General features: G+C 60.3%; 1 protein-coding gene across 6 annotated transcripts; it reads left to right on the forward strand.

Annotated features, from left to right (window-relative positions):
* Positions 1-330: 330 nt before the first annotated feature.
* CAMSAP3 (calmodulin regulated spectrin associated protein family member 3) lies at positions 331-25,236 on the forward strand. 6 transcript variants are annotated; one of them, XM_065664637.1, is made up of 19 exons: positions 331-549; positions 7,844-8,076; positions 9,195-9,329; positions 9,893-9,991; positions 10,760-10,792; positions 12,146-12,193; positions 12,813-12,951; positions 13,516-13,655; positions 14,009-14,102; positions 14,295-14,334; positions 15,244-15,317; positions 15,611-15,686; positions 16,255-17,851; positions 18,967-19,103; positions 20,403-20,629; positions 21,276-21,363; positions 21,607-21,701; positions 23,156-23,274; positions 23,678-25,236. In XM_065664637.1, the coding sequence occupies exons 1-19, from the start codon at positions 402-404 to the stop codon at positions 23,993-23,995; spliced, it is 3,840 nt and encodes a 1,279-aa protein (XP_065520709.1). In that variant the 5' UTR covers positions 331-401; the 3' UTR covers positions 23,996-25,236. The 6 variants fall into 6 exon arrangements, with proteins under 6 accessions (XP_065520709.1, XP_065520708.1, XP_065520703.1 ...); XM_065664631.1 differs by lacking the exon at positions 331-549 and having other exon boundaries at positions 7,569-8,076; XM_065664636.1 differs by lacking the exons at positions 331-549; positions 21,276-21,363 and having other exon boundaries at positions 7,563-8,076; positions 23,678-23,794.
* The last annotated feature ends 22 nt before the right edge of the window (positions 25,237-25,258 follow it).

The raw sequence follows: 25,258 nt of genomic DNA on the forward strand, positions 1-25,258 counted from the left end.
CTGCCCCCCATTGCCCCCCATTGCTCCCCATTGCCTCCCAGTGGCCCCCGTCCGCCCCCCCCAGCCCCGCCCCACCGGGAGCAGCAGAGGGCGGGGCTCACCTGCGGTCACGTGCCCCGGCCCCGCCCCCTTCCCCTCTCCCCTCCCCGCACCTGGCGCTGTGCGCTCGCTCCCGCCCGGGGCCGCGCCCGCCTCCGACCCCCCCCGAACCCCTCCGAGCCCCCCCGAACCCCTCCGAGCGCTCCCGACCTCTCTCCAAGCCCCCCCCACCATCCCCGCGCCCCTCCGAACCCCACCCGAGAGGACCCGAACACCTCCGAGCCCCCCCCCCTCCCCGACCGCAGCCGAACCGAACCGAACCGAACCGAACCGGACCGGGCCGGGCCGGGCCGGGCCCCGCGATGGTGGCGGCTCCGCCGGCCGCGGCCGCCGCCATGCGCCGGGAGCTGCTGGGGCCCGAGATCCGCCCGCTCGACCGGTACGACGGGGCCCGGGCCCGCACCGCAGCCAGCATCGCCTGGGCCATCGCCGCCAGCTACGGGGGAGCGGGTAGGACCGGGAGCGGGCACCGGGCGGGGGCCGGGGGGGCGCTGGTACCGGTGATGCCAGTACCGGGGGATGCTGGTACCGAGGGGATGCTGGTACCGGGGGGATCCTGATACCGGTGATGCCGGTACCGGGGGATGCTGGTACCGGGGGGATGCTGGTACCGGGGGTTGCAGATACCGGGGGATGCTGGTACCGGGATGCCGGTACCGGAGGGGATGCTGGTACCGGGGAATGCTGGTACGGGGGTTGCAGATACCGGGGAATGCTGGTACCGGGGTTGCTGGTACCGTGGGGATGCTGGTACCGGGGGATCCTGATACCGGTGATGCCGGTACCGGGGGGATACTGGTACCGAGGGGATACTGGTACCGGTGATGCTGGTACTGGGGGATGCTGATACCAGGGGGGTTGCTGGTACCGAAGGGATGCTGGTACCGAGGGGATGCTGGTACCGGGGCTTGCAGATACCGGGGGATGCCGGTACCGGGCGGATGCCGATACCGAGGGGATGCCGGTACCGAGGGGATGCTGGTACCGAGGGGATGCTGGTACCGAGGGGATGCCGGTACCGGGGGGATGCTGATACCGAGGGGTTGCTGGTCCCGGGGGATGCCGGTACCGAGGGGATGCCGGTACCGAGGGGATGCCGGTACCGAGGGGATGCTGGTTCCGGGGGGAAAGCTGGTACCGGGGATGCTGACGCCGGTGATGCACCTTGCACTGGGCAATGGAGGGTGATGGGGGCCCGAGAGGCTCCTGTGAACCGGGATGGGGGATGCAGGTGGTCGATACCGGTTATGGGGTGTCCGGTACCGGTTATGGGGTGTCCGGGGGGGTGTCCTGTCTATGGGGGGGAACTGGTACCGTTCATGGGGTATCCGGTCTATGGCGGGGTGGGGGGGGAGGCCTCTAATGGGGTATCCTGCCTATGGGGAGGGGGGGTCTGGTACCGGTTATGGGGTATCCGGTCTATTGGGGGGTGTCCGGTCTATGAGGGGGGTGGTACCGGTTATGGGGTATCCGGTAACGGGGTGGGGGGCCCCAACTGGGTGTTCCCTGCCCCCCCGTGCTTTTGTTGCAGTCTGGGGTGGGGTGGGGGGGGGGTGGGTGTGACGTCATGGGAGTGACACCGCCGCGTGACGTCACCGGGCGGGATCCCCAGCCTCGGTGCCACCTCTTGCGGTGTTGGGGGGGGGGGGGAACCCCCCCAAACCCCCGCCAATGTCCTCATCCCCCCCCCTCCCGCTTTAGCTCCACCCCCCCCAGGTCAAAGTCCTCCCCCTCCCCCCCTCCTGCAGCGCCCTTTGGCCGAAGGGGAGGGGCACGTTGCAGCAGCACCCACGGGGTCATGGGGGGGGCATGGGGGTGGTTGGGGGTGACACCCGCTTGTGGGGCGCAGGATGGGTGCTGGTGGCTGAGGCCCCCCTGTATGGGGTGCAGGATGGGTGCTGGTGGCTGAGACCCGCCTTTATGGGGTGCAGGATGGGTGCTGGTGGCTGAGACCCCCCTTTATAGGGAGCAGGATGGGTGCTGGTGGTGCAGGATGGGTGCTGGTGGCTGAGGCACTCCTTTATGGGGTTCAGGTTGGGTGCTGGGGATGCAGGATGGGTGCCATGGGTTGCCTGTGGGTGCAGGATGGGCACTGGGGGCTGATTCCTCCTCCTCATTGGGTGCTGGGGTGCAGGTGGGTGGTGGGGACTGACACCCCCCTTTGTGGGATGCAGGATGGGTGCTGGGGATACCATCAGTAGGGTGCTGTGGGTGCATATGGGTGATGTGGGTGCCAATAGGTGCTGTGGGTGTTGCTGTGGGTTGGGTGTGGGTGCTGAGTGGGTGCTGTGGGTTCAGGGTGTGCGATGGGTGGGTGCCATTGGTTGGGTGTGGGTGCAGGATGGTGTCATGGGTGATGTGGGTCCACAGTTGGTCACTGGTTCATGGTGGGGTCCTCATTGCCGTGGTCTTGGCCATTGGGGTCTCCATTGACATGGTCTTGGCCATTGGGGTCTCCATTGGTGTTGTCTTGGCCACTGGGGTCTCCATTGACATGGTCTTGGCCATTGGGGTCTCCATTGGTGTTGTCTTGGCCACTGGGGTCTCCATTGACATGGTCTTGGCCATTGGGGTCTCCATTGGTGTTGTCTTGGCCACTGGGGTCTCCATTGACATGGTCTTGGCCATTGGGGTCTCCATTGACGTGGTCTTGGCCACTGGGGTCTCCATTGACATAGTCTTGGCCACTGGGGTCTCCATTGACATGGTTTTAGCCATTGGGGTCTCCATTGACGTGGTCTTGGCCACTGGGGTCTCCATTGACGTGGTCTTGGCCATTGGGGTCTCCATTGACATGGTCTTGGCCATTGGGGTCTCCATTGGTGGTGTCTTGGCCACTGGGGTCTCCATTGACATGGTCTTGGCCACTGGGGTCTCCATTGACGTGGTCTTGGCCACTGGGGTCTCCATTGACATGGTCTTGGCCATTGGGGTCTCCATTGGTGTTGTCTTGGCCACTGGGGTCTCCATTGACATGGTCTTGGCCATTGGGGTCTCCATGGCCATGGTTGCCTCCACTGGCTCATGGTGGGGTCCCCATGGCCTTGGTCTTGGCTGTAGGTCTGTGATGGGTCTGTGGCCATCGTGGATCCCCATGGGGGTTGTAGGCCATGGCCATGGGTCCATTCAAGGTCTGTGATGGATCCTGTGGGGCTGTGGGCTTTGGGGCCTTGGCCTTGGTGGCCGTGGCAGGTCTATGGTGGCTCCATGGATGGCTCCATGGAGTGGTTGTGGATGGATCCATTGATGGATCAGAGGCAACAAGTAGTCAGTCCATGGTGGGTCCATAGATGGGTCTATGGGGGGTCTGTAGTGTCCATGGTGGGTCTGTGGTCACTCTGTGATGGATGCATGGATAGATCCCATGCCGTTCCATGGTGTCCCTACGATGTCCTTATGATGTCTCTGTGGTGTCCCCATGATATCCCTACAGTATCCATGTGTCCCATAGGGAATGTGCCTGAGGCCCTGCGGGAGCTGTTCTGTGGTGTCTCCCTGGTACCCCTATGGTATCCCTGTGGTATCTCTATGGTAATCCATAGGGAATGTGCCCACGGCACTGTGGGATCCGTTCCATGATATCCCCATGGTATCCCCATGTATCCCCATGGTATCCTCATGGTATCTCTATGGTATTCCATAGGGAACATGCCCCAGGTGCTGTGGCTGAAGCCGGCTGCCTGGTGCCAGCCATGGTGCAGACGCTGGTGTCTTGTGATGCCCCTACAGTATCCCTGTGGTATCCAATGTATTGCTATAGTATCCCCGTGGTACCCCTCCGATATCCCCATGGTACCTCTATGGTATCCCTATGTATCCCTATGGTATACCCATGTATCCCCATGGTACCTCTGTGGTGTCTCTATGGTATCCCCATGCATCCCTATGGTACCTTTATGGTATCCCCATAGTACCCCTATGGTATCCCCATGCTATTTCTATGTTATCCCCATGGTATCTCCATGGTGTCTCCATGGTATCTCTATGGTATCCCCATGGTATCCCTATGGTATCTCTATGGTATCCCCATGGTGTCTCCATGGTATCCCCGTGGCATCCCCATGGTATCCCCATGGAGTCCCCATGGTATCTCTATGATACCCCCATGGTGTCTGTATGTTATCCCCATGGTATCTCTATGATACCCCCATGGTGTCTGTATGTTATCCCCATGGTATCTCTATGGTATCCCCATGGTATCCTTATGGTATCTCTATGGTATCCCCATGGTATCCTTATGGTATCTCTATGGTATCCCCATGTTATCCTTATGGTATCTCTACGGTATCCCCATGGTGTCTCCATGGTATCCCCGTGGCATCCCCATGGTATCTCTATGATACCCCCATGGTGTCTCTATGTTAACCCCATGGTATCCCTATAGTATCCCCATGTTATCCTTATGGTATCATCTCTACGGTACCCTGATGGTATCTCTATGGTACCCCCATGGTATCTCTATGGTACCCCCATGGTATCTCTATGGTATCCCCATGGTACCCCCACAGTATCCCCATGGTATCTCTATGTTATCCCTATGGTATCTCTATGGTGTCTCCATGGTATCTCTATGGTATCCCTATGTTATCTCTATGGTATCCCCGTGGAGTCCCCATGGTATCTCTATGATACCCCCATGGTGTCTCTATATTATCCCCATGGTATCTCTATGGTGTCTCTGTGTTATCTCTATGGTACCCCCATGGTATCTCTATGGTATCCCCATGGTACCCCCACAGTATCCCCATGGTATCTCTATGGTATCTCCATGGTATCTCTATGGTATCCCTATGTTATCTCTATGGTATCCCCGTGGAGTCCCCATGGTATCTCTATGATACCCCCATGGTGTCTCTATATTATCCCCATGGTATCTCTATGGTGTCTCTGTGTTATCTCTATGGTACCCCCATGGTATCCTTATGGTATCATCTCTATGGTACCCCGATGGTGTCTCTGTGGTACCCCGATGGTCTCTCTATGGTACCCCCATGTTATCCTTATGGTATCATCTCTATGGTACCCGACGGTGTCTCTATAGTACCCTGACGGTGTCTCTATGGTACCCCCATGGTATCCCCATGGTATCTCTATGGTGTCTCTGTGTTATCTCTATGGTACCCCCATGGTATCACCATGGTATCTTTATAGTATCATCTCTATGGTACCCCCATGTTATCCTTATGGTATCATCTCTATGGTACCCCAACGGTGTCTCTGTGGTACCCCGATGGTCTCTCTATGGTACCCCCATGTTATCCTTATGGTATCATCTCTATGGTACCCGACGGTGTCTCTATAGTACCCTGACGGTGTCTCTATGGTACCCCCATGGTATCACCATGGTATCTCTATGGTACCCCGATGGTGTCTCTATGGTGTCCCTGCAGTGTCTCTATGGTGTCTCTGTGGTGTCTCTATGGTATCCCCATGGTATCACCATGGTATCTCTATGGTATCTCTATGGTGTCTCTGTGTTATCTCTATGGTACCCCCATGGTATCACCATGTTATCCTTATGGTATCATCTCTATGGTACCCCGGCGGTGTCTCTATGGTACCCCCATGGTATCCTTATGGTATCATCTCTATGGTACCCCAACGGTGTCTCTATGGTACCCCGGCAGTGTCTCTATGGTACCCCCATGTTATCCTTATGGTATCATCTCTATGGTACCCCGACGGTGTCTCTATGGTACCCGACGGTGTCTCTGTGGTACCCCGACGGTGTCTCTATGGTACCCCCATGTTATCCTTATGGTATCATCTCTATGGTACCCCGACGGTGTCTCTATGGTACCCGACGGTGTCTCTATGGTACCCCCATGTTATCCTTACGGTATCATCTCTATGGTGCCCCGACGGTGTCTCTATGGTACCCCCATGTTATCCTTATGGTACCATCTCTATGGTACCCCGACGGTGTCTCTGTGGTACCCCGATGGTGTCTCTATGGTACCCTCATGTTATCCTTATGGTATCATCTCTATGGTACCCCAGCGGTGTCTCTATGGTACCCCGACGGTGTCTCTATGGTACCCTGGCGGTGTCTCTATGGTACCCGACGGTGTCTCTATGGTACCCCCATGTTATCCTTATGGTATCATCTCTATGGTACCCCGGCGGTGTCTCTATGGTACCCCGGCAGTGTCTCTATGGTACCTCCATGTTATCCTTACGGTATCATCTCTGGTACCCCGGCGGTGTCTCTATGGTACCCGGCGGTGTCTCTATGGTACCCCCATGTTATCCTTATGGTATCATCTCTATGGTACCCCGGCGGTGTCTCTATGGTACCCCGGCAGTGTCTCTATGGTACCTCCATGTTATCCTTATGGTATCATCTCTATGGTACCCAGCAGTGTCTCTGTGGTACCTGGCGGTGTCTCTATGGTACCCGGCAGTGTCTCTATGGTACCCCAGGGGTGTCTCTATGGTACCCCGGCAGTGTCTCTATGGTACCCCGGCGGTGTCTCTGTGGTACCCGGCGGTGTCTCTATGGTACCCCCATATTATCCTTATGGTATCATCTCTATGGTACCCGGCGGTGTCTCTATGGTACCCCGGTGGTGTCTCTATGGTACCCGGTGGTTTCTCTATGGTACCCGGCAGTGTCTCTATGGTACCCCGGCGGTGTCTCTATGGTACCCGGCGGTGTCTCTATGGTACCCGACGGTGTCTCTGTGGTACCCGGCGGTGTCTCTGGTACCCGACGGTGTCTCTATGGTACCCGGTGGTGTCTCTGTGGTACCCGGCGGTGTCTCTACGGTACCCGGCGGTGTCTCTGTGGTACCCGGCGGTGTCTCTGGTACCCGACGGTGTCTCTACGGTACCCGGCGGTGTCTCTGTGGTACCCGGCGGTGTCTCTGTAGTACCCGGCGGTGTCTCTATGGTACCCCGACAGTGTCTCTATGGTACCCTGACGGTGTCTCTATGGTACCCCGACGGTGTCTCTATGGTACCCCGGCGGTGTCTCTATGGTACCCGGTGGTGTCTCTGTGGTACCCCCATGTTATCCTTATGGTATCATCTCTATGGTACCCCGGCGGTGTCTCTATGGTACCCCCATGTTATCCTTATGGTATCATCTCTGTGGTACCCGGCGGTGTCTCTGTGGTACCCCGGCGGTGTCTCTATGGTACCCGGCGGTGTCTCTGTGGTACCCCCATGTTATCCTTATGGTATCATCTCTATGGTACCCTGGCAGTGTCTCTGTGGTACCCGGCGGTGTCTCTATGGTACCCTGGCATTGTCTCTATGGTACCCCCATGTTATCCTTATGGTATCATCTCTATGGTACCCTGGCAGTGTCTCTGTGGTACCCGGCGGTGTCTCTATGGTACCCTGGCAGTGTCTCTATGGTACCCCCATGTTATCCTTATGGTATCATCTCTATGGTACCCTGGCAGTGTCTCTATGGTACCCCCATGTTATCCTTATGGTATCATCTCTATGGTACCCTGGCAGTGTCTCTATGGTACCCCCATGTTATCCTTATGGTATCATCTCTATGGTACCCTGGCAGTGTCTCTGTGGTACCCGGCGGTGTCTCTATGGTACCCTGGCAGTGTCTCTATGGTACCCCCATGTTATCCTTATGGTATCATCTCTATGGTACCCTGGCAGTGTCTCTATGGTACCCCCATGTTATCCTTATGGTATCATCTCTATGGTACCCGGCGGTGTCTCTGTGGTACCCGGCGGTGTCTCTGGTACCCCCACGCCCCCCTCCGCTGTCCCGCAGGGAACGTGCCGGAGGCGCTGCGGGAGCCGCTGCAGCGGGGCCGCCTGGTGCCGGCCGTGGCGCGGGCGCTCTCGGCCCCGGGGCTCTATTGCCGGGCCTGGGCCTGGGCGCTGCGGGCGCGGCCGCCCCCGGACACGGCGGCGCTGCTGGAGCTGCTGCGGCAGCGCGGGGACGGCCCCACCCTGCGCGAGCGCCCCCTGCAGGCGGCGGACCTCAGGCCGCCCCTCGACATCGTGAGTGCAGCGGGGGGGCAATGGGGGCAATGGGGGAATTGGGGGGCAATGGGGACAATGGGGGTAATGGGGGGCAATGGGGGAATTGGGGCAATGGGGGAATTGTGGGTAATGGGGGTAATGGGGGAGTTGGGGGTAATGGGGGCAATGGGGGCAATGGGAGCAAGGGGAGAATTGGGGGTAATGGGGGTAATGGGGAGTAATGGGGGGCAATGGGGGAATTGGGGCAATGGGGGAATTGGGGGTAATGGGGGGCAATGGGGGAATTGGAGGTAATGGGGGTAATGGGGACAATGGGGGCAATGGGGGTAATGGGGGGCTATGGGGGTAATAGGGGCAATGGGGGAATTGGGGGTAATGAGGGTAATGGGGGAATTGGGGGCAATGGGAGCAAGGGAGGAATTGGGGGTAATGGGGGGCAATGTGGAGAATGGGGGCAATGGGGGGCAATAGGGGTAATGGGGCAATGGGGGTAATGGGGGGCAATGGGGAGAATGGGGGCAATGGTGGTAATGGGGTCAATGGGGTAATGGGGACAATGGCAGCAATGGGGGTAATGGGGGGCAAGGGGTAGAATGGGGGCAAGGGGTAGAATGGGGGCAATGGGGGATAATGGGTGGCAATGGTGGTAATGGGGTCAATGGGGTAATGGGGACAATGGGAGCAATGGGGGTAATGGGGGGCAAGGGGTAGAATGGGGGCAAGGGGTAGAATGGGGGCAATGGGGGATAATGGGTGGCAATGGGGGTAATGGGGTCAATGGGGTAATGGGGGGCAATGGGAGCAATGGGGGTAATGGGGGGCAAGGGGTAGAATGGGGGCAATGGGGGATAATGGGTGGCAATGGGGGTAATGGGGTCAATGGGGTAATGGGGGATAATGGGGGAATTGGGGGTAATGGGGGGCAAGGGGTAGAATGGGGGCAATGGGGGATAATGGGTGGCAATGGGGGTAATGGGGTCAATGGGGTAATGGGGGGCAATGGGGGTAATGGGGGCAATGGGGGAATTGGGGGTAATGGGGACAATGGGGGCAATGGGGGGCAATGGGGGGGCAGTGGGGGCCCTGGGAGCTCTGGGTGCCCCCGCTCCCCCGTTCCCTCTCTCTGGGTGCCCCAGGATGCCCACCTCACCCTCATCGACTCCCTCATGGGCGCCTTCGTGGCCGAGGCCACGCGGGGCTTGGGGTGCCCCCCGGGAGCCCCCCCCGGGCCTGAGGGCTGGGAGCAGAAGATCCTGTGCTGGTTGGACACGGTAGGGGGGGTATGGGGGGCAATGGGGTCTATGGGGGTGTATGGGGGGCTGTGGGGGGATCTATGGGGGTGTCTATGGGGCAGCCATGGGGGGACTATGGGGTGTATGGGGGGCTATGGGATGTCTATGTGGGTCTATGGGGGTGTATGGGGGGCTATGTGGGGCTGTGGGGGGATCTATGGGGGGCTATGGGGGTGTCTACGGGGCAGCTATGGGGGGACTATGGGGTGTATGGGGGGCAATGGGTGTCTATGGGGGGTCTATGGGGGTGTATGGTGGGCTATGGGGGCTATGGATGGCTATGAGAGTCTATGGGGAGCTATGGGGAGGCTATGGGGGGCTATGGGGTGGCTATATGGGGTGTCTATGGGGGGGCTATAGGGGCTATGGGGTGGCTATGGGGGGGGCTATAGGGGGCTATGGGGTGGCTATGGGGGCTATGGATGGCTATGAGAGTCTATGGGGAGCTATGGGGAGGCTATGGGGGGCTGTGGGGTGTCTATAGGGTGCCTATGGAGGGGCTATGGGGGCACCCTCCTATTGACCCCCCATACCCCCTCCAGGTGAACCGCAAGCTACAGGAGAGCACCGAGAAGGAGGCCCCCCCCGGCCCGGGCCCCACCTCGGACCCCCCCGCGGGCCCCCCCGCCTGCACCCACAAGGTTGGTGCCATTGGGGGGGGGGGTATTAATTGGTTACATGCAATTAATGGGGGTTTAAAGGGGACCCCCCCCCCAAGTTGCTGATGCTGAGCCCAATGGAGCTTTGTGCCCTCCTCCTGCTTCTTTCTGCTTTGCTCTTGGTGATGGGGACCCCTCTTTGCTTTTGGGGTCCCCCCCCCCATGGCCTTGGGGACCCCCCCCTTTGGCTTGGGCCTGCCCTCATGGTGTTGGGGACCCCCCATGGGGTTTGCTGTTAGGGGACCCCCCCATTGAGCTGGGGACCCCCCCTTGGTCTTGGGACCCCCCTTTGCTTTTGGGACCCCCCTTTGCTTTTGGGGACCCCCCCCATGGTTATCTGGACCTCCCTTTGCTTTTGGGGACCCCCCCTTTGTTTTTGGGGACCCCCTCTTTGCTTTTGGGGACCCCCCATGGTGTTGGGACCCCCCCCCCATTGAGTTAGGGATCCCCACTTGGTCTTAGGACCCTTCTTTGCTTTTGGGGACCCCCCCCCATAGCCTTGGGGACCCCCCCTTTGCTTTTGGGGACCCCCCCATTGAGTTGGGGACCCCCTTTTGGTTTTGGGGTTACCCACAATCATCTGGGGACCCCCCCATTGTCTTGGGGACCCCCCGCTTGCTGTTGAGGCTCCCCTTTTACTTCGGGCCTCCCCCTTCACTTGGGGACCCCACCTTGGTTTTGGGCCCCCCCCCCCCTTTGCTTTGGGCCCCCCCCTCGCTCTGATCCTGCTCTTTGTGTCTCCTGCTCCAGTGTCCCACCCGCTGGTACTGGAAGCTGGTTCCTGTAAGTGGGAGCTTTACATTGACCCCCCCCCCAGCTCCCCAGAACTGCCCCCCCCCACTTAACCCCCCCCCCCAAACCCGGGGGGGCTCCTGACCCCCCCCCTTCACTGTGGTTTGGGGGTGCCCCCCCTTTTCCCTTTGCTTTGCTGCATGAAGGATGCTGGAGGATGCTGCCCCCCCCCTTATAAATGGGGGGGGGGGGGGGGCTGATGCTTGGGGGACCCCCCCACAATATGGGGGTGGGGGTGCTTTATATTGGAGGGGTTGAAGACCCCCCCCCATTTTGGCTATGGGGGTGCTGCTTGTTGAGCCCCCCCCATTGAATATATGGGGTGCTGCTTGTGGACCCCCTCAAATTGGGATGTGGGGGGGGGGTATTACTTAGAGACCCCCCCAGTGTGATGGGGGGTGGTCTAAAGAGCACCCCCCCCAAATACGGGTGCTCCCCCCAAAGTATGGGGGTCTCCCCCCAGCATCCTCTGCCCCCCCCCCCCCGCCTCCTTTATCCCATCTCAACTGCATCAAGGGGGGGGGCACGGAACTGCATGGGGAGGGGGGCATGAAGTGGGGCGGGCACAAGGTGGGGGGGCATGTGTGGGTTGTGTCTATAGGGGCTTAATATGGGGGGTACCAGGGGGAGCCCCCCCCCGAGCCCTTAATCAAAGCCTGGAGCAGGGTGTTCCCCCTCCCAATAATGGGGGGCACCAAATGACCCCCCCATAATAAAAGGGGGGTTAAGGGACCCACCTAAAATATATGGGGGGGCACCAAATGGGATCCCCCCATTAAACTGGGGACCCAAAAAATCAAGGAGGGGGGGAACCAAATGACCCCCCCCATCACTATATATGGGGGGGCACCAAATGACACCCTCCACCATTAATATATTGGGGGGGCACTAAATCACCCCTGCATTAATATAAGGGGGACACCAAATGACCCCCATTAATATATAGGGGGGGACACTAAATAACCCCCTATTAATACAAGGGGGGGGCACTAAATAACCCCCATTAATATATGGGGGGGCACTAAATAACCCCCTATTAGTATATGGGGGGGCACTAAATGACCCCCATTAATATATAGGAGGGGCACTAAATGACCCCCATCAATGGGGGGGGCACCAAATGACCCCCTATTAAAGTGGGGGGGGGGCACCAAATGCCCCCCCCATTGATACCAGTTGGGGGGTGGTGTCACTTAAACCCCCTCTGTATAAACTGAGGGGAGGGGGGAGATCAATCGGACCCCACCAATTCTAAATGGGGGGGGGGGGGCTCCCCCATTGTTCCTTGGGGGGGGGGCGGGTTGGTTTGGGCCCCCCCCTGACGCTCTCTCCTGTCCCCCCCAGCACGCCATCGCCTTTTGTTTGAAGGAATCAGGGAATAAACCTCCAGTGGTAACGTATTCCCCCCCCCAACATCAGCACCCATGGGTGGGGGGCACCCATGGGTGCCCCCCCCCCCAACAACCCCCTCTTTGGTGCCCCTCCCCCTTATCCTCCCTATATAACACCCTGCTCCTGGCATTGAGGCGCCCCCTATTGGATGGGAGGTGATGGAGGGGTGTGGGGGGCGTGACGGGCACCCATGGGTGCACCCCCTCTTTATGGTGCCCCCCCCCCCCGAACACCCCATTGATGGGTGGGGGGCACCCATGGGTGACCCCCCTCAAACCAACCCCTCTTGGTGCCCCCGCCCCCTTATCCTCCCTATAGAACACCCTGCTCCAGGAATTGGAGCGCCCCCTATTGGATGGGGGGTGCTGGAGGGGTGTGGGGCGGGGGTGATGGGCACCCATGGGTGCCCCCCCTCTTTATGGTGTGTCCCCCCCCCCAGAACACCCCATTGATGGTTGGGGGGCACCCATGGGTAACCCCCCCCACACATCATTGGGGTGCACCAGCACCCATAAAGGGGTTATGGGGGCACCCATGGGTGCCTTGTGCCCCACCCTATTGCATTAAGGGGGGGGTTTTGGGGTGCCCCCCACGTGACCACTACCCCCCCGCCCCATAGATCCGGTACCGGCGAGACCGGGCCCCCCCCCGGCGCAGCCCCTGCTTCCCCCCGGTGCTGGCGCTGCAGGATCTGGCCAGCGGGGGGGCGCTGGCGGCCGCCATCCACTACTACTGCCCCCAGGCGCTGCGCCTCGAGGGTGAGCCATGGGGGGCGATGGGGGCTATGGGGCTGCGGGGGATGTGGGGCCTATGGGGTGCTATGGGGCGATGGGGGCTATGGGGCTGCCGGGGATGTGGGGCCTATGGGGTGCTATGGGGCTATGGGGGATGTTGGGGATATGGGGAGTATTGGGGCTATGGGGCACTATGGGGTTATAAGGGGTATTGGGGGTGATGGGCTATGGGGGGTCTCTCCCATGGGGGTTCCTGGCTGTGGGGCACAGGGGAGCTGTGGGGTGAGTGTGCCCTCCTGTCCTCCCGTGTTCCATATCCCATATCCCTATATCCCCATATTGCGATACCCCACATCCCATACCCCATATCCCATATCCAATATCCCATACCCCACACCCCACATTCCACACCCCACACCCCATATCCCACACCCCATACCCCGTACCCCATATCCCGTACCCCACATCCCATACCCCACACCCCATATCCCACACCCCCTATCCCACACCCCATATCTCCATACCCCACACCCCACACCCCATACCCATCACCCCATATCCCACTCCCGTTCCCCCTCCCGTTCCCAGAGGTCTGCCTCAAGGAGCCCATGGCCGTTGCCGATCGCCTCCACAACCTGCGCCTGGTTCGGGACTTCAGCCACCGGCACCTGAGCTCCCGCTGCCCCCTAGCGTTGGAGGACCTGCTCTACATGGCCCCTGCGCTGCGGGTATGGGGCGGGAGTGGGGAATGGGGTGTGGGGTACAGGATATGGGGTGTGGGGTATGGGGTTCGGGATATGGGGTACGGGATATGGGGTATTAGATATGGGGTACGGGATGTGGGGTACGGGATGTGGGGTATTAGATGTGGGGTACGGGATGTGGGGTACGGGATGTGGGGTACGGGATCTGGGGTATGGGATGTGGGGTACGGGATGTGGGGTACGGGATGTGGGCTACAGGATCTGGGGTACGGGATGTGGGGTATGGGATATGGGGTATGGGATGTGGGGTTCAGGTTATGGGGTACGGGATGTGTGGTGTGGGTCATTGCCCCCCTGATCCCCCCATTCCCCCCCAGCTCAACATCGGCGCGTTCCTGGCTGAGCTCTTTCTCTGTTTTGAGGTTCTGCGGCCGCCGTTCGTGCGCCCCCGGGACCTGGTGGGGGGCTCAGGTAGGGAGGACCCCACTGGGGTGCTATGGGGGGACCCCCGAGTACGGGGGGGGCTGCAGTTATGAGGGGGTCCCAATTATGGAGTGCATGGGGGTCCCCCATGTGTATGGGGGGTTCGGTTGTGGGGGGCACTGGGGGGTCCCTGGACCCCAACATTTGGGGGGGCACCTCCAATGGCCCCCATTTTCACAGAGGCTCCGGCTGCCGGTGATGCTGCGACCCCCAAGAGCAGGTATGGAGGGGCTGAGGGGTCCCTAACTCCCCCATTGCCTCCCATTGATGCCCATTGCCCCCCATTGCCCCACATCGACTCGCATTGCCCCCCATTGACTCCCATTGATCCCCATTGCCCCCCATTGACTCCCATTGCCCCCCATTGACTCCCATTGATCCCCATGGCCCCCATTGACTCCCATTGCCCCCTATTGCCTCCCATTGATCCCTATTGCTCTCCATTGACTCCCATTGCCCCACATTGACTCCCATTGATCCCCATTGCCCCCTATTGCCTCCCACTGATCCCCATTGATCCCCATTGCCCTCCATTGATTCCCATTGCCCCACATTGACTCCCATTGATCCCCATTGCCCCCCATTGATCCCCATTGCCCCCTATTGCCTCCCATTGATCCCCATTGCCCCACATTGACTCCCATTGATCCCCATTGCCCCCACTGACTCCCATTGCCCCCCATTGACTCCCGTTGATCCCCATGGCCCCCACTGACTCCCATTGCCCCCTATTGCCTCCCATTGATCCCCATTGCCCCATTGACTCCCATTGATCCACATTCATCCCCATTGCCTCCCGTTGCCCCCCATTGACTCCCATTGATCCCCATTGACTCCCATTGCCCCCCATTGACTCCCATTATCCGCCATTGATCCCCATTGACTCCCATTGGCACCCATTGACTCCCATTGATCCCCATTGACTTGCATTGCCCCCCATTGACTCCCATTATCCGCCATTGATCCCCATTGACTCCCCTTGGCACCCACTGACTCCCAATGATCCCCATTGACTTGCATTGCCCCTATTGACTCCCATTGCCCCCCATTGACTCCCATTAACCCCCATTGATCCCCATTGCCCCCCATTGCACCTCACTGACTCCCATTAACCCCATTGCCCCCCTAGCTCCCCTGGCTTCACCTTCCGGCACCCGCTGCTGTCTGGGGGTCACCCCCCCACCCCCCTGCGGGGGACCCCAGGTGAGACCCCCCCAATGGGGGACCTTAAAACAGGACATGGGGGGCCCTGGGGGTATCAGGGGGCTATGGGGTGCATGGGGGAGGGGGCTATGGGGTGCTATGGGGTTATAGGGGTGCAGTGGGGGGTGCTATGGGGTGTATTTGGGGTGCAGTGGGGGGGGCTATGGGTGGGCTATGTGGGACTATGGGTGGGCTATGGGTCCGCTATGGGATGCACTGGAGGGCCATGGGGTGCATTGGGGTGAACTGGGAGGTGATGGGGGGCATTGGGGTGACCTTGTTCCCGCCCCCAGCCCCTCTGCCCCACTCCCCGTCTCTGCCCCACGGCGACAGCAGCTTCAGCAAAACCTGGAGCAAGAAACCATTGAGGTGAGGGGCAGCTGTGAGGTGCTATGGGGTTCTGTGGGGTGCTATGGGGTTCTATGGGGTGCCATGGGGTCCTATGGGTCAGCTTTGGGGTTCTCTAGGTCAGCTATGGGCTGCTATGGGGTGCTGCGAGGTTCTATGGGGTGCCATGGGTCATCTATGGGGCTCTATGGGTCAGCTATAGTGTGCTGCGGGGTTCTATGTGATGCCATGGGTCAGCTATGGGGTTCTATGGGTCAACTATGGGGTGCTGTGGGTCAGCTATGGGGTTCTATGGGTCAGCTATGGGGTGCTGTGGGTCAGCTATGGGGTTCTGTGTGTCAGCTGTGGGGTTCTATGGGGTGCCATGGGTCAACTATGGGCTGCTATGGGGTTCTGTGAGGTTCTGTGGGGTGCTGTGGTCCACTATGGGTTTGTATGGGTCAGCTATGGGGCTCTATGGGGTCAGCTATGGGGTTCTATATGGTGCGTGGGTCAGCTATGGGGTTCTATGGGGTCAGCTGTGGGGCTCTATGGGGTGCCATAGGTCAGCTATGGGGCTCTATGGCTCTGACCCCCCTCCGCCCCCCAGCCACCCGCTGTCTCAGGCCGTGTCCTTCAGCATCCCCTTCGGGCTGGACAGCGACGTGGACATCGTGATGGGCAACCCGGTGGGGACGGCGCTGACCCGCTCGGCCAGCAGCGACAGCCTGGCCCTGCCCCATAGCCTGCCCCATAGCCTGCCCCACAGCCTGCCCCACAGCCCCCCCACAGCACCCCACAGCGCCCCCAACGGGCTCCCCGAGCTCCCCACCATTGAGGAGGCTCTGCAGATCATCCACAGCTCCGAGCGGCTGCTGCCCGAGGGTGCCCCCGACACCTTCTACCTGCACTCCCCTCGCCCTGCTGTAGATGTGGGGCAGCCCCACAACCTCCTCCAGACCCATGCGTCCAGCCCCACAACCTCAGCACCAAGCAATGGCCGCACCATGACCAGCTTTGCCGAGCGCAAGAAGAAGCTGGAAGAGGCCAGCGGTGGCGGTCATGGCCATGGTCATGGTGTTGGTCATGGCCATGGTCATGGTGTTGGGCATGGAGGTGTTGGGCATGGTCATGGTGTTGGCGATGGTCATGGTGATGGCCACGGAGGTGTTGGTGACGGTCATGGTGTTGGTGTTGGTCATGGAGGTCATGGTGTTGGTGATGGTCATGGCCATGGTGATGGTCATGGCACTGGCCATGGTGCTGGCCACGTAGCCCCCACCGAGGGCACCACCATTGCTCGCTCCGGTTCCACGCCCCCTTCCACCGCCTCCCCGCCGGTGCCTCCCTGCCCCACAGAGCGGAGCGGGCCCCACAGCGAGCCCCTGAGCCTGGAGATGTCCCAGTTGGGCGCGCGGCTGGAGGAGAAGCGCCGCGCCATCGAGGCGCAGAAGCGCCGCATCGAGGCCATCTTCAGCAAGCACCGGCAGCGCCTGGGCAAGGACGCGCTGCGGCAGCTCCAGGCCGAGCGGGACCCCCCCTCCAGCCCCCCAAAAGCACCCATGGGTGCCCCCCACAGTGCCTACGAGGCGGCGGTGGCGCAGCTCAGCACCGCGGTCAGCACCCTCCAGCTCGACGTCCTGCGCCTCAACCAACAGCAGCAGCGCCTGCTCCAGGAGCCGCCGCGACCACCGGCGGCCACCGCTTGGGTCATCCCCGTGGCCAAAGGGAGCAGGGGGGCACCCCAAGGGGTGGCGGCACCCAAAGGATCCCCTTCGCCCCACGGCCGCGCGCGGGGCCCGCGCCCCACGGAGCTGCGGCGGGTGCTGACGCCGCCGCAGGACGTGGACACCCTGCCCCATCGGCGCAAGTTCAGCGGCGCCACGGTGCAGACGCGCTCGTCCATTCACTTCTCCGAGGAGGAGGAGGAGGAGGAAGAGGAGGAGGAGGAGGAGGAAGAGGAAGGAGCCCCAAAGGGGGCCCCCGAAGCGCTGCATCCCGGGGGGGCCACGCGGGTGTCCGGGGATGGCACCAGTGACGTGTCCTCGCCTGGGGAGGGGACCGTGGGCAGGGGGGCACAGGAGGAGGAGGAGGAGGAAGAAGAGGAGGAGGAGGAGCTGGAGGATGGAGAAGGGGACTCGCTGGAGGGGTCGCCCACCGAAAGGGGAGCCGATGAGGAGAGTGGCAGCCCCAGGGGGTTCTTCAAGGTAGGGGGGGTGAGGGGGGTGGGGATGGGGAGGAAGAGGGATGATGGATGATGGATGAATGGATGGATGGATGATGGATGGATGATGGATGGATGATGGGTGATGGATGGATGATGGATGGATGGATGGATGGATGATGGATGGATGGATGGATGATGGATGGATGGATGGATGGATGATGGATGATGGGTGATGCATGGATGATGGATGGATGGATGATGGATGGATGGATGATGGATGATGGATGATGGATGGATGATGGGTGATGGATGGATGATGGATGGATGGATGGATGATGGATGATGGATGATGGATGGATGGATGATGGATGATGGATGGATGATGGGTGATGGATGGATGATGGGTGATGGATGGATGATGGATGATGGATGGATGGATGATGGATGATGGGTGATGCATGGATGATGGATGGATGGATGATGGATGGATGGATGGATGATGGGTGATGGATGGATGATGGGTGATGGATGGATGATGGATGATGGATGGATGGATGATGGATGATGGATGGATGGATGATGGATGATGGGTGATGCATGGATGGATGCTGGATGATGGATGGATGGATGCTGGATGATGGATGGATGGATGATGGATGATGGGTGATGCATGGATGATGGATGGATGGATGATGGATGATGGATGGATGAAGGGTGGATGAAGGATGGATGATGGATGGATGATGGATGGATGGATGATGGACGATGGATGATGGATGGATGATGGATGATGGATGGATGGATGGATGATGGATGGATGAAGGATGGATGGATAATGGACGATGGATGATGGATGACGGATGGGTGCTGGATGGAAGGAAGAACGGTGATGATGGAGGTTGGTGCTGTTGGGGACAATGGATTTGATGGCATTGGGATGGGGGTGATGGACATGGCGGCATAGGGAGGATGGGTATGAAGGAACGGGGACAATGGACGCAGTGGTATTTGGGTGATGGAGGTCGGGTCCTCCTGGGTCAATGGCTGCTGTGATCACCGAGTGCTGTGGGTGCTGAGGGTCACTGGGTGCTGTGCTTGATGGGTGCTGTGGTCACTGGGTGCTGTGGGTCCGTGGCTCAGGTCTGTGTCTCTTAGGGTGCCCCCGAGCCCCCGGCACCGCTGGATTTGGGGTCCCAGCACCCATTGGAGCCGTTGGAGCCGCTGGACCAGACCCGACACCGGAGGCACTGGATGGGGACAGCACAGGAGCCCCCCGGAGACAGCGGGGACAGGTGGGGACACGCCATGGGGCAGCCAATGTGGGGCACACCATGGGACACCCAACATGGGGACACCAATGATGGGATAACCACCATGGGGCGCCCAACATGAGGACACCCAATGTGGGACACGCAACTTGAGACATCCAACATGGGACATCCAATGGGGGGGCACACAACATGGGGCCACCAGTGATGAGACACCCAACATGGGGACATCCAATGTGGGGACAACCACCATGAGTTACCTGAAGTGGGGACACCCAGTGTTGGGCACCCAACATGGGTCACCCACTGTGGGACACCCGATATGGGATACCCAATAGGGAGGACGCCCAATGTGGGACACCCACCATGGGGCACCCAATGTGGGAGCACCCAATATGGGGACACCAATGATGAGACACCCAAAATAGGGCACCCACCATGGGACACCCGATACGGGATAAGCAATATAGGGGACACCCAATGTGGGACCCAACTTGAGGCACCCAACATGGGAACATCCACCATGGGGACATCAAGTGTGGGACATCCAATATGGGGACAACCACCATGGGGACACCCAATGTGGGAGCACGCACCCAATATGGGACACCCAATGTGGGACACCCAATGTGGGACACCCAATGCAGGGGACACCCAATATGGGACACCCAATGATGGGACACCCAATGTGGGACACCCAATGCAGGGGACACCCAATGTGGGCACCCAATACGGGACACCCAATGCAGGGGACACCCAATGTGGGACACCCAATATGGGACACCCAATGTGGGATACCCAATATGGGATACCCAATATGGGACACCCAATGTGGGACACCCAATGCAGGGGACACCCAATGCGGGACACCCAATGAGGGACACCCAATATGGGATACCCAATACGGGACACCCAATGTAAGGGACACCCAATGTGGGACACCCAATACGGGACACCCAATACGGGACACCCAATGTGGGACACCCAATGCAGGGGACACCCAATGCAGGGGACACCCAATGTGGGACACCCAATGTGGGACACCCAATGCAGGGGACACCCAATGTGGGACACCCAATGTGGGACACCCAATGTAGGACACCCAATGTGGGACACCCAATGTGGGACACCCATCTTGAGGCACCCAACGTGGGTTCCCCAGTGGGGGAGCACCCAACATGGGGACACCCAATGATGGGACACCCCACATCGGGCGCCCATTGGGGCACCCCCCAGAGGGACACCCAGTACGGGGCCAACCACTGGGTGCCCCCCCCCGGTGCCCCCCCCCCGGTGCCCAATGGGGGTCCGTGGTGCCCCCAGGCCAGCGTCGCCGCCCCCTGGGTGCCGGCGGGGGGGCTTCACGCGCCAGGAGCAGGAGCGGCGCCACCAGCTCAAGCTCATGGAGGAGCTCGAGAAGGTCCTGAGGCCCCCCCGCGGCCCCCCCCGCACCCCAAGAGCGACCCCGAGAGCCCCCCCCCAACCCCGCGGGCCCGGAGTCCGCAGCCGGGATGACTCTGCCCTGGGCAGCGGCCCCAAAGGACTGCTTGGTACCGGGGGGATGTGGGGTGTGGGGTATGGGGTAGGGGGTATGGGACATGGGGTATGGGGTATGGGGTATTTGATATGGGGTATGGGATATGGGGTAGGGGGTATGGGATATGGGGTAGGGGGTATGGGATATGGGGTATGGAGGAATGGGGTATGGGGTGTGGGATATGGGGTATGGGGCATGGGGTATGGGATATGGGGTATGGGATATGGGGTAGGGGGTATGGGATATGGGATGTGGGGTATGGAGATATGGGGTATGGGATATGGGGTATGGGGTATGGGGTATGGAGATATGGGGTATGGGGTATGGAGATATGGGGTAGTGGGTATGGGATATGGGATGTGGGGTATGGGGTATGGGGTATGGGATATGGGGTAGGGGGTATGGGATATGGGATGTGGGGTATGGGGTATGGAGATATGGGGTATGGGATATGGAGATATGGGGTATGGGGTAAGGGATATGGGGTATGGAGATATGGGGTAGTGGGTATGGGGTATGGGATGTGGGGTATGGGATATTGGGTATGGGGTATGGGGTGTGGGATCTGGGGTGTGGGATCTGTGGGACACGTGGATGAGGTTGGGGCCATGGGGGGGGGCCCGCACTGGCTTCATCCATTCACACTCAGCCCCCCCCAGGCCAGCGCCTGTCCCGGGTTTACTCCCAGAGCTCCCTGTCCCTGTCCACGGTGGCTGCGGAGCCGGGGGGCGGTGCGAGGGGGCCCAGGTGAGCTGGGGCCATGGGGGGGGGTCCGAGGTCATGGGGGGGGGCACAGTGGGGTGATGGGGGGGTGATGGGGGGGCACAGTGGGGTGATGGGGGGGTGATGGGGGGGTCATAGTGGGTTGATGGGGGGGTGACGAGGGGTGATGGGGGGGTGATGGGAGGTGATGGGGGGTGATGGGGGGGTCACAGTAGGGTGATGGGGGGGTGATGGGGTCAGGGGTCACTGTGTTTGTGCCCCCCCCAGCCGGGCCGTGTCCCCCTCGGGGCCGGGCTCCCCCGGGCGCCTCCGGGACTGGGAGAACGATTCCAGCGCCTCCAGCCCGGGGCCCGAGTACAGCGGTGAGAGCCCCCCATAGACACCAATGGGGCCCCCCATAGACACCAATGGGGCCCCCCCATAGACACCAGTGGGGCCCCCCATAGACACCAATGGAGCCCCCCCATAGACACCAGTGGGGCCCATAGACATCAGTGGAGCCCCCCCATAGGTGCTAATGGAACCCCCCCATAGACACCAACAGGGCCCATAGACATCAATGGGTCTCCCCCTTAGACACACATGGAGCGCCCCCATAGACATTAATGGGGCCCCCCCACAGGCATCAATAGAGCTCCCCCATAGACATCATGGAACCCCCCCATAGACGTGAATGGGGCCCATAGGCATCAATGGAGCCCCCCCCATGGACATCAGTGGGGCCCCCCATATACACCGATGGAGCACCCCCATAGACACCAGTGGGACACATGGACATCAATGGGGCCCACAGACATCAATGGAGCCTCCCCTAGACATCAATGGAGCCCCCCCCATAGGCATCAGTGGACCCCCATAGCCCCCCCATAGGCACCAATGGACCCCCATAGACCCCCCATAGATCCCAATGGAACCTGTAGATACCAAAGTACCCCCAGGAACACTCCTGTGTACCCCTCCATAGACACCAATATAACCCCCATAGATACCAATGCACCCCAATGTATCCGCCCTTGCACCCCAATGCCCCCATGTCTCCATTGTCCCCATTGCCCCCCATGTCTCCATTGCCCCCTTTGCCCCCCATGTCCCCATTGCCCCCCCATTGCCCCCTATGTCCATTGCCCCCATTGTCCCCTATATCCCTATTGCCCCCATTGCCCCCCATATCCCCATTGCCCCCCATGTCCCATTGTCCCATTGCCCCGTATATCCCCATTGCCCCCCTTGTCCCCATTGCCCCCATTTGCCCCCCATGTCCTCATTGCCCCCATTGCCCCCCATATCCCCATTGCCCCCCATGTCCCATTGTCCCCATTGCCCCCATTGCCCCCCTTGTCCTCATTGCCCCCTTTGCCCCCCATGTCCCCTTTGACCCCCATGTCCCAATTGCCCCCCATTGCCCCCTATGTCCATTGTCCCCATTGTCCCCTATATCCCTATTGCCCCCATTGCCCCTCATATCCCATTGTCCCCATTGCCCCCCATGTCCTCATTGCCCCCTTTGCCCCCCATGTCCCCATTGCCCCCTATATCTCTATTGCCCCCGTTGCCCCCCATATCCCCATTGCCCCCCATGTCCCATTGTCCCTATTGCCCCCCTTGCCCCCCATATCCCCATTTTCCCCATTGCCCCCCATGTCCTCATTGCCCCCTTTGCCCCGCATGTCCCCATTGCCCCCTATGTCCATTGTCCCCATTGTCCCCTATATCCCTATTGCCCTCATATCCCCATTGCCCCCCATGTCCCATTGTCCCTATTGCCCCCCTTGTCCTCATTGCCCCCCATATCCCCATTGCCCCCCCTGCCCCGCAGGCCCGCGGCTGTACAAGGAGCCCAGCGCCAAGTCCAACAAGCACATCATCCACAACGCGCTGTCCCACTGCTGCCTGGCTGGGCGCGTCAACGAGCCCCAGAAGAACCGCGTGCTGCAGGTACAGGACACGGGGGGGGAGCAGAGGGGCCTGGGCTGGGGTCCCTCCCCTCCAACCCCCATTGCCCCCATTGTAATCCATGGCTCCCCATTGTAACCCATTGCTCCCCATTATAACCCATTGCTCCCCATTATAACCCACTGCTCCCCATTATAACCCATTACTCCCCATTATAACCCATTACTCCCCATTATAACCCATTGCTCCCCATTGTAACCCAGTGCTCCTCATTATAACCCATTACTCCCCACTGTAACCCACTGCTCCCCATTATAACCCACTGCTCCCCATTGTAACCCACTGCTCCCCATTATAACCCATTGCTCCCCATTGTAACCCACTGCTCCCCATTGTAACCCACTGCTCCCCACTGTAACCTCTTCTGTGCCTGTCGCCCCTGCAGGAGGTGGAGCGCAGCGCCGCCAACCACTTCCTGATCCTGTTCCGGGACGGGGGGTGCCAGTTCCGTGCCCTTTACACCCTGGGCAGCGGGGACCCCCCCGGCGCGCCCCCGGTGCTGCGGCGCTTGGCGGGCGCGGGCCCGCGCCTGGTGCCGCTGCCCATGGTGGAGGCCCTGTACAAGTACCGCAGCGACCGCAAGCGCTTCACGCGCCTGCCCGCCCGCACCATGTCCCTCAGCGTCGACGCCTTCACCATCCCCGGCCACCTCTGGCAGCCCCGCAAGGGAGCCCCCCGGAAACCCAACCCCCCCCCGAAGTGAGGGTGGGGGTGGGAGGAAGGGGGGGGGAACACGACACATACACACCACCCCCCCCTTCTCCCCCCATCCCTGGTGGTACCCAAGTGGCAGCAATGGGAGTCTATCAATGGGTCCCATCAATGGGCATGGAAAGGGCTTGGGGATGGGGATGCTTTGGGGGGTATCGGGGGGGGGGTTCCCCCATCCCTGGTGGTACCCAAGTGGCAGCAATGGGAGTCTATCAATCAATGGGCTCCTGTTGATGGGCATGGAAAGGGCTTGGGGATGGGGATGCACTGGGGGGGTAAATAGAAAGGGGGACAGGGCTACCTGCATCCCTGGTGGTACCCAAGCGGCAGCAATGGGCCCTCATCAATGGGCATGGAAAGGGCTTTGGGATGGGGATGCATTGGGTGGTATCAGGGGGGGGGTCCCCCCATCCATGGTGGTACCCAAGCGGCAGCAATGGGAGTCTTATCAATGGGCTCCTATTGATGTGCATGGAAAGGGCTTTGGGATGGGGATGCATTGGGGGGGTATGAAGGGGGGGGTCCCCCATCCCTGGTGGTACCCAAGCGGCAGCAATGAGCCCCCATCAGTGGGCAAGTAAAAGGCTTGGGGATGTGGATGCATTGCGGGGGGGGGGAATAGAAAGTGGGGGGCACCTGTATCCCCAGTGGTACCCCCAAGTGGCAGCACTGGGCCCCCATAAATGGGCATGTAATGAGCTTGGGGATGCACTGGGGGTTGGGTAAAGAGAAAGAGGGGGGGGTCCCCATCCTTGTATCCCCTCCTATAAGGTTTGGGATACTGGGATGCAGCTGGGGACAAAGGGGCCATGGAGGTCCCCAAGGCCATCAGTGGCCATATAAAAGGCTTGGGGATGGGGGATGCATTGGGAGGGGGAATAAAGCAAAGGGGGGGGGTCCCACTACCCCCCCCCCCATAAAGTTTGGGGCCATTGGGTGCTGCTGAGGGGGACAAAGGGGGGAACATAGGGGTGTCCCCAAGCACCACCAATGGGCATGTAAAGGGCTTGGGGATGGGGGGGATGCACTGGGGGGGGGCCCTGAGCCCTGTGCCCCTCCCCCACACCATGGTGCTCAGTGTCTGCATTGCCCCCATAGTGGGGTTTGTGCCCCCCCCCCCCCGTATGTATCTATAGGGGGAGTCTGGGGGTGTCGCACGGCTGAGAAGGGGGTGTTTGGGGGGGGTCACCCCCCCAGTTTGTCATTGTCACTTAATAAAGTAACTCAAAGGTGCTGGATGGGTGCATGCTGGGGA

The sequence above is a fragment of the Lathamus discolor genome, unplaced genomic scaffold (assembly GCF_037157495.1).
Source record: "Lathamus discolor isolate bLatDis1 unplaced genomic scaffold, bLatDis1.hap1 Scaffold_51, whole genome shotgun sequence".
Taxonomy (NCBI): domain Eukaryota; kingdom Metazoa; phylum Chordata; class Aves; order Psittaciformes; family Psittacidae; genus Lathamus; species Lathamus discolor.

Excerpts from the sequence above, each read along its gene's own strand:
- CAMSAP3 (XM_065664631.1), top strand. The coding sequence starts at position 7,585 with ATGTTATCCTTATGGTATCATCTCTATGGTACCCTGGCAGTGTCTCTG. Across the intron at positions 8,077-9,194 it reads TCAGGCCGCCCCTCGACATC|GATGCCCACCTCACCCTCAT; the intron begins GTGAGTGCAGCG and ends TGGGTGCCCCAG. Across the intron at positions 13,656-14,008 it reads ACATGGCCCCTGCGCTGCGG|CTCAACATCGGCGCGTTCCT; the intron begins GTATGGGGCGGG and ends ATTCCCCCCCAG.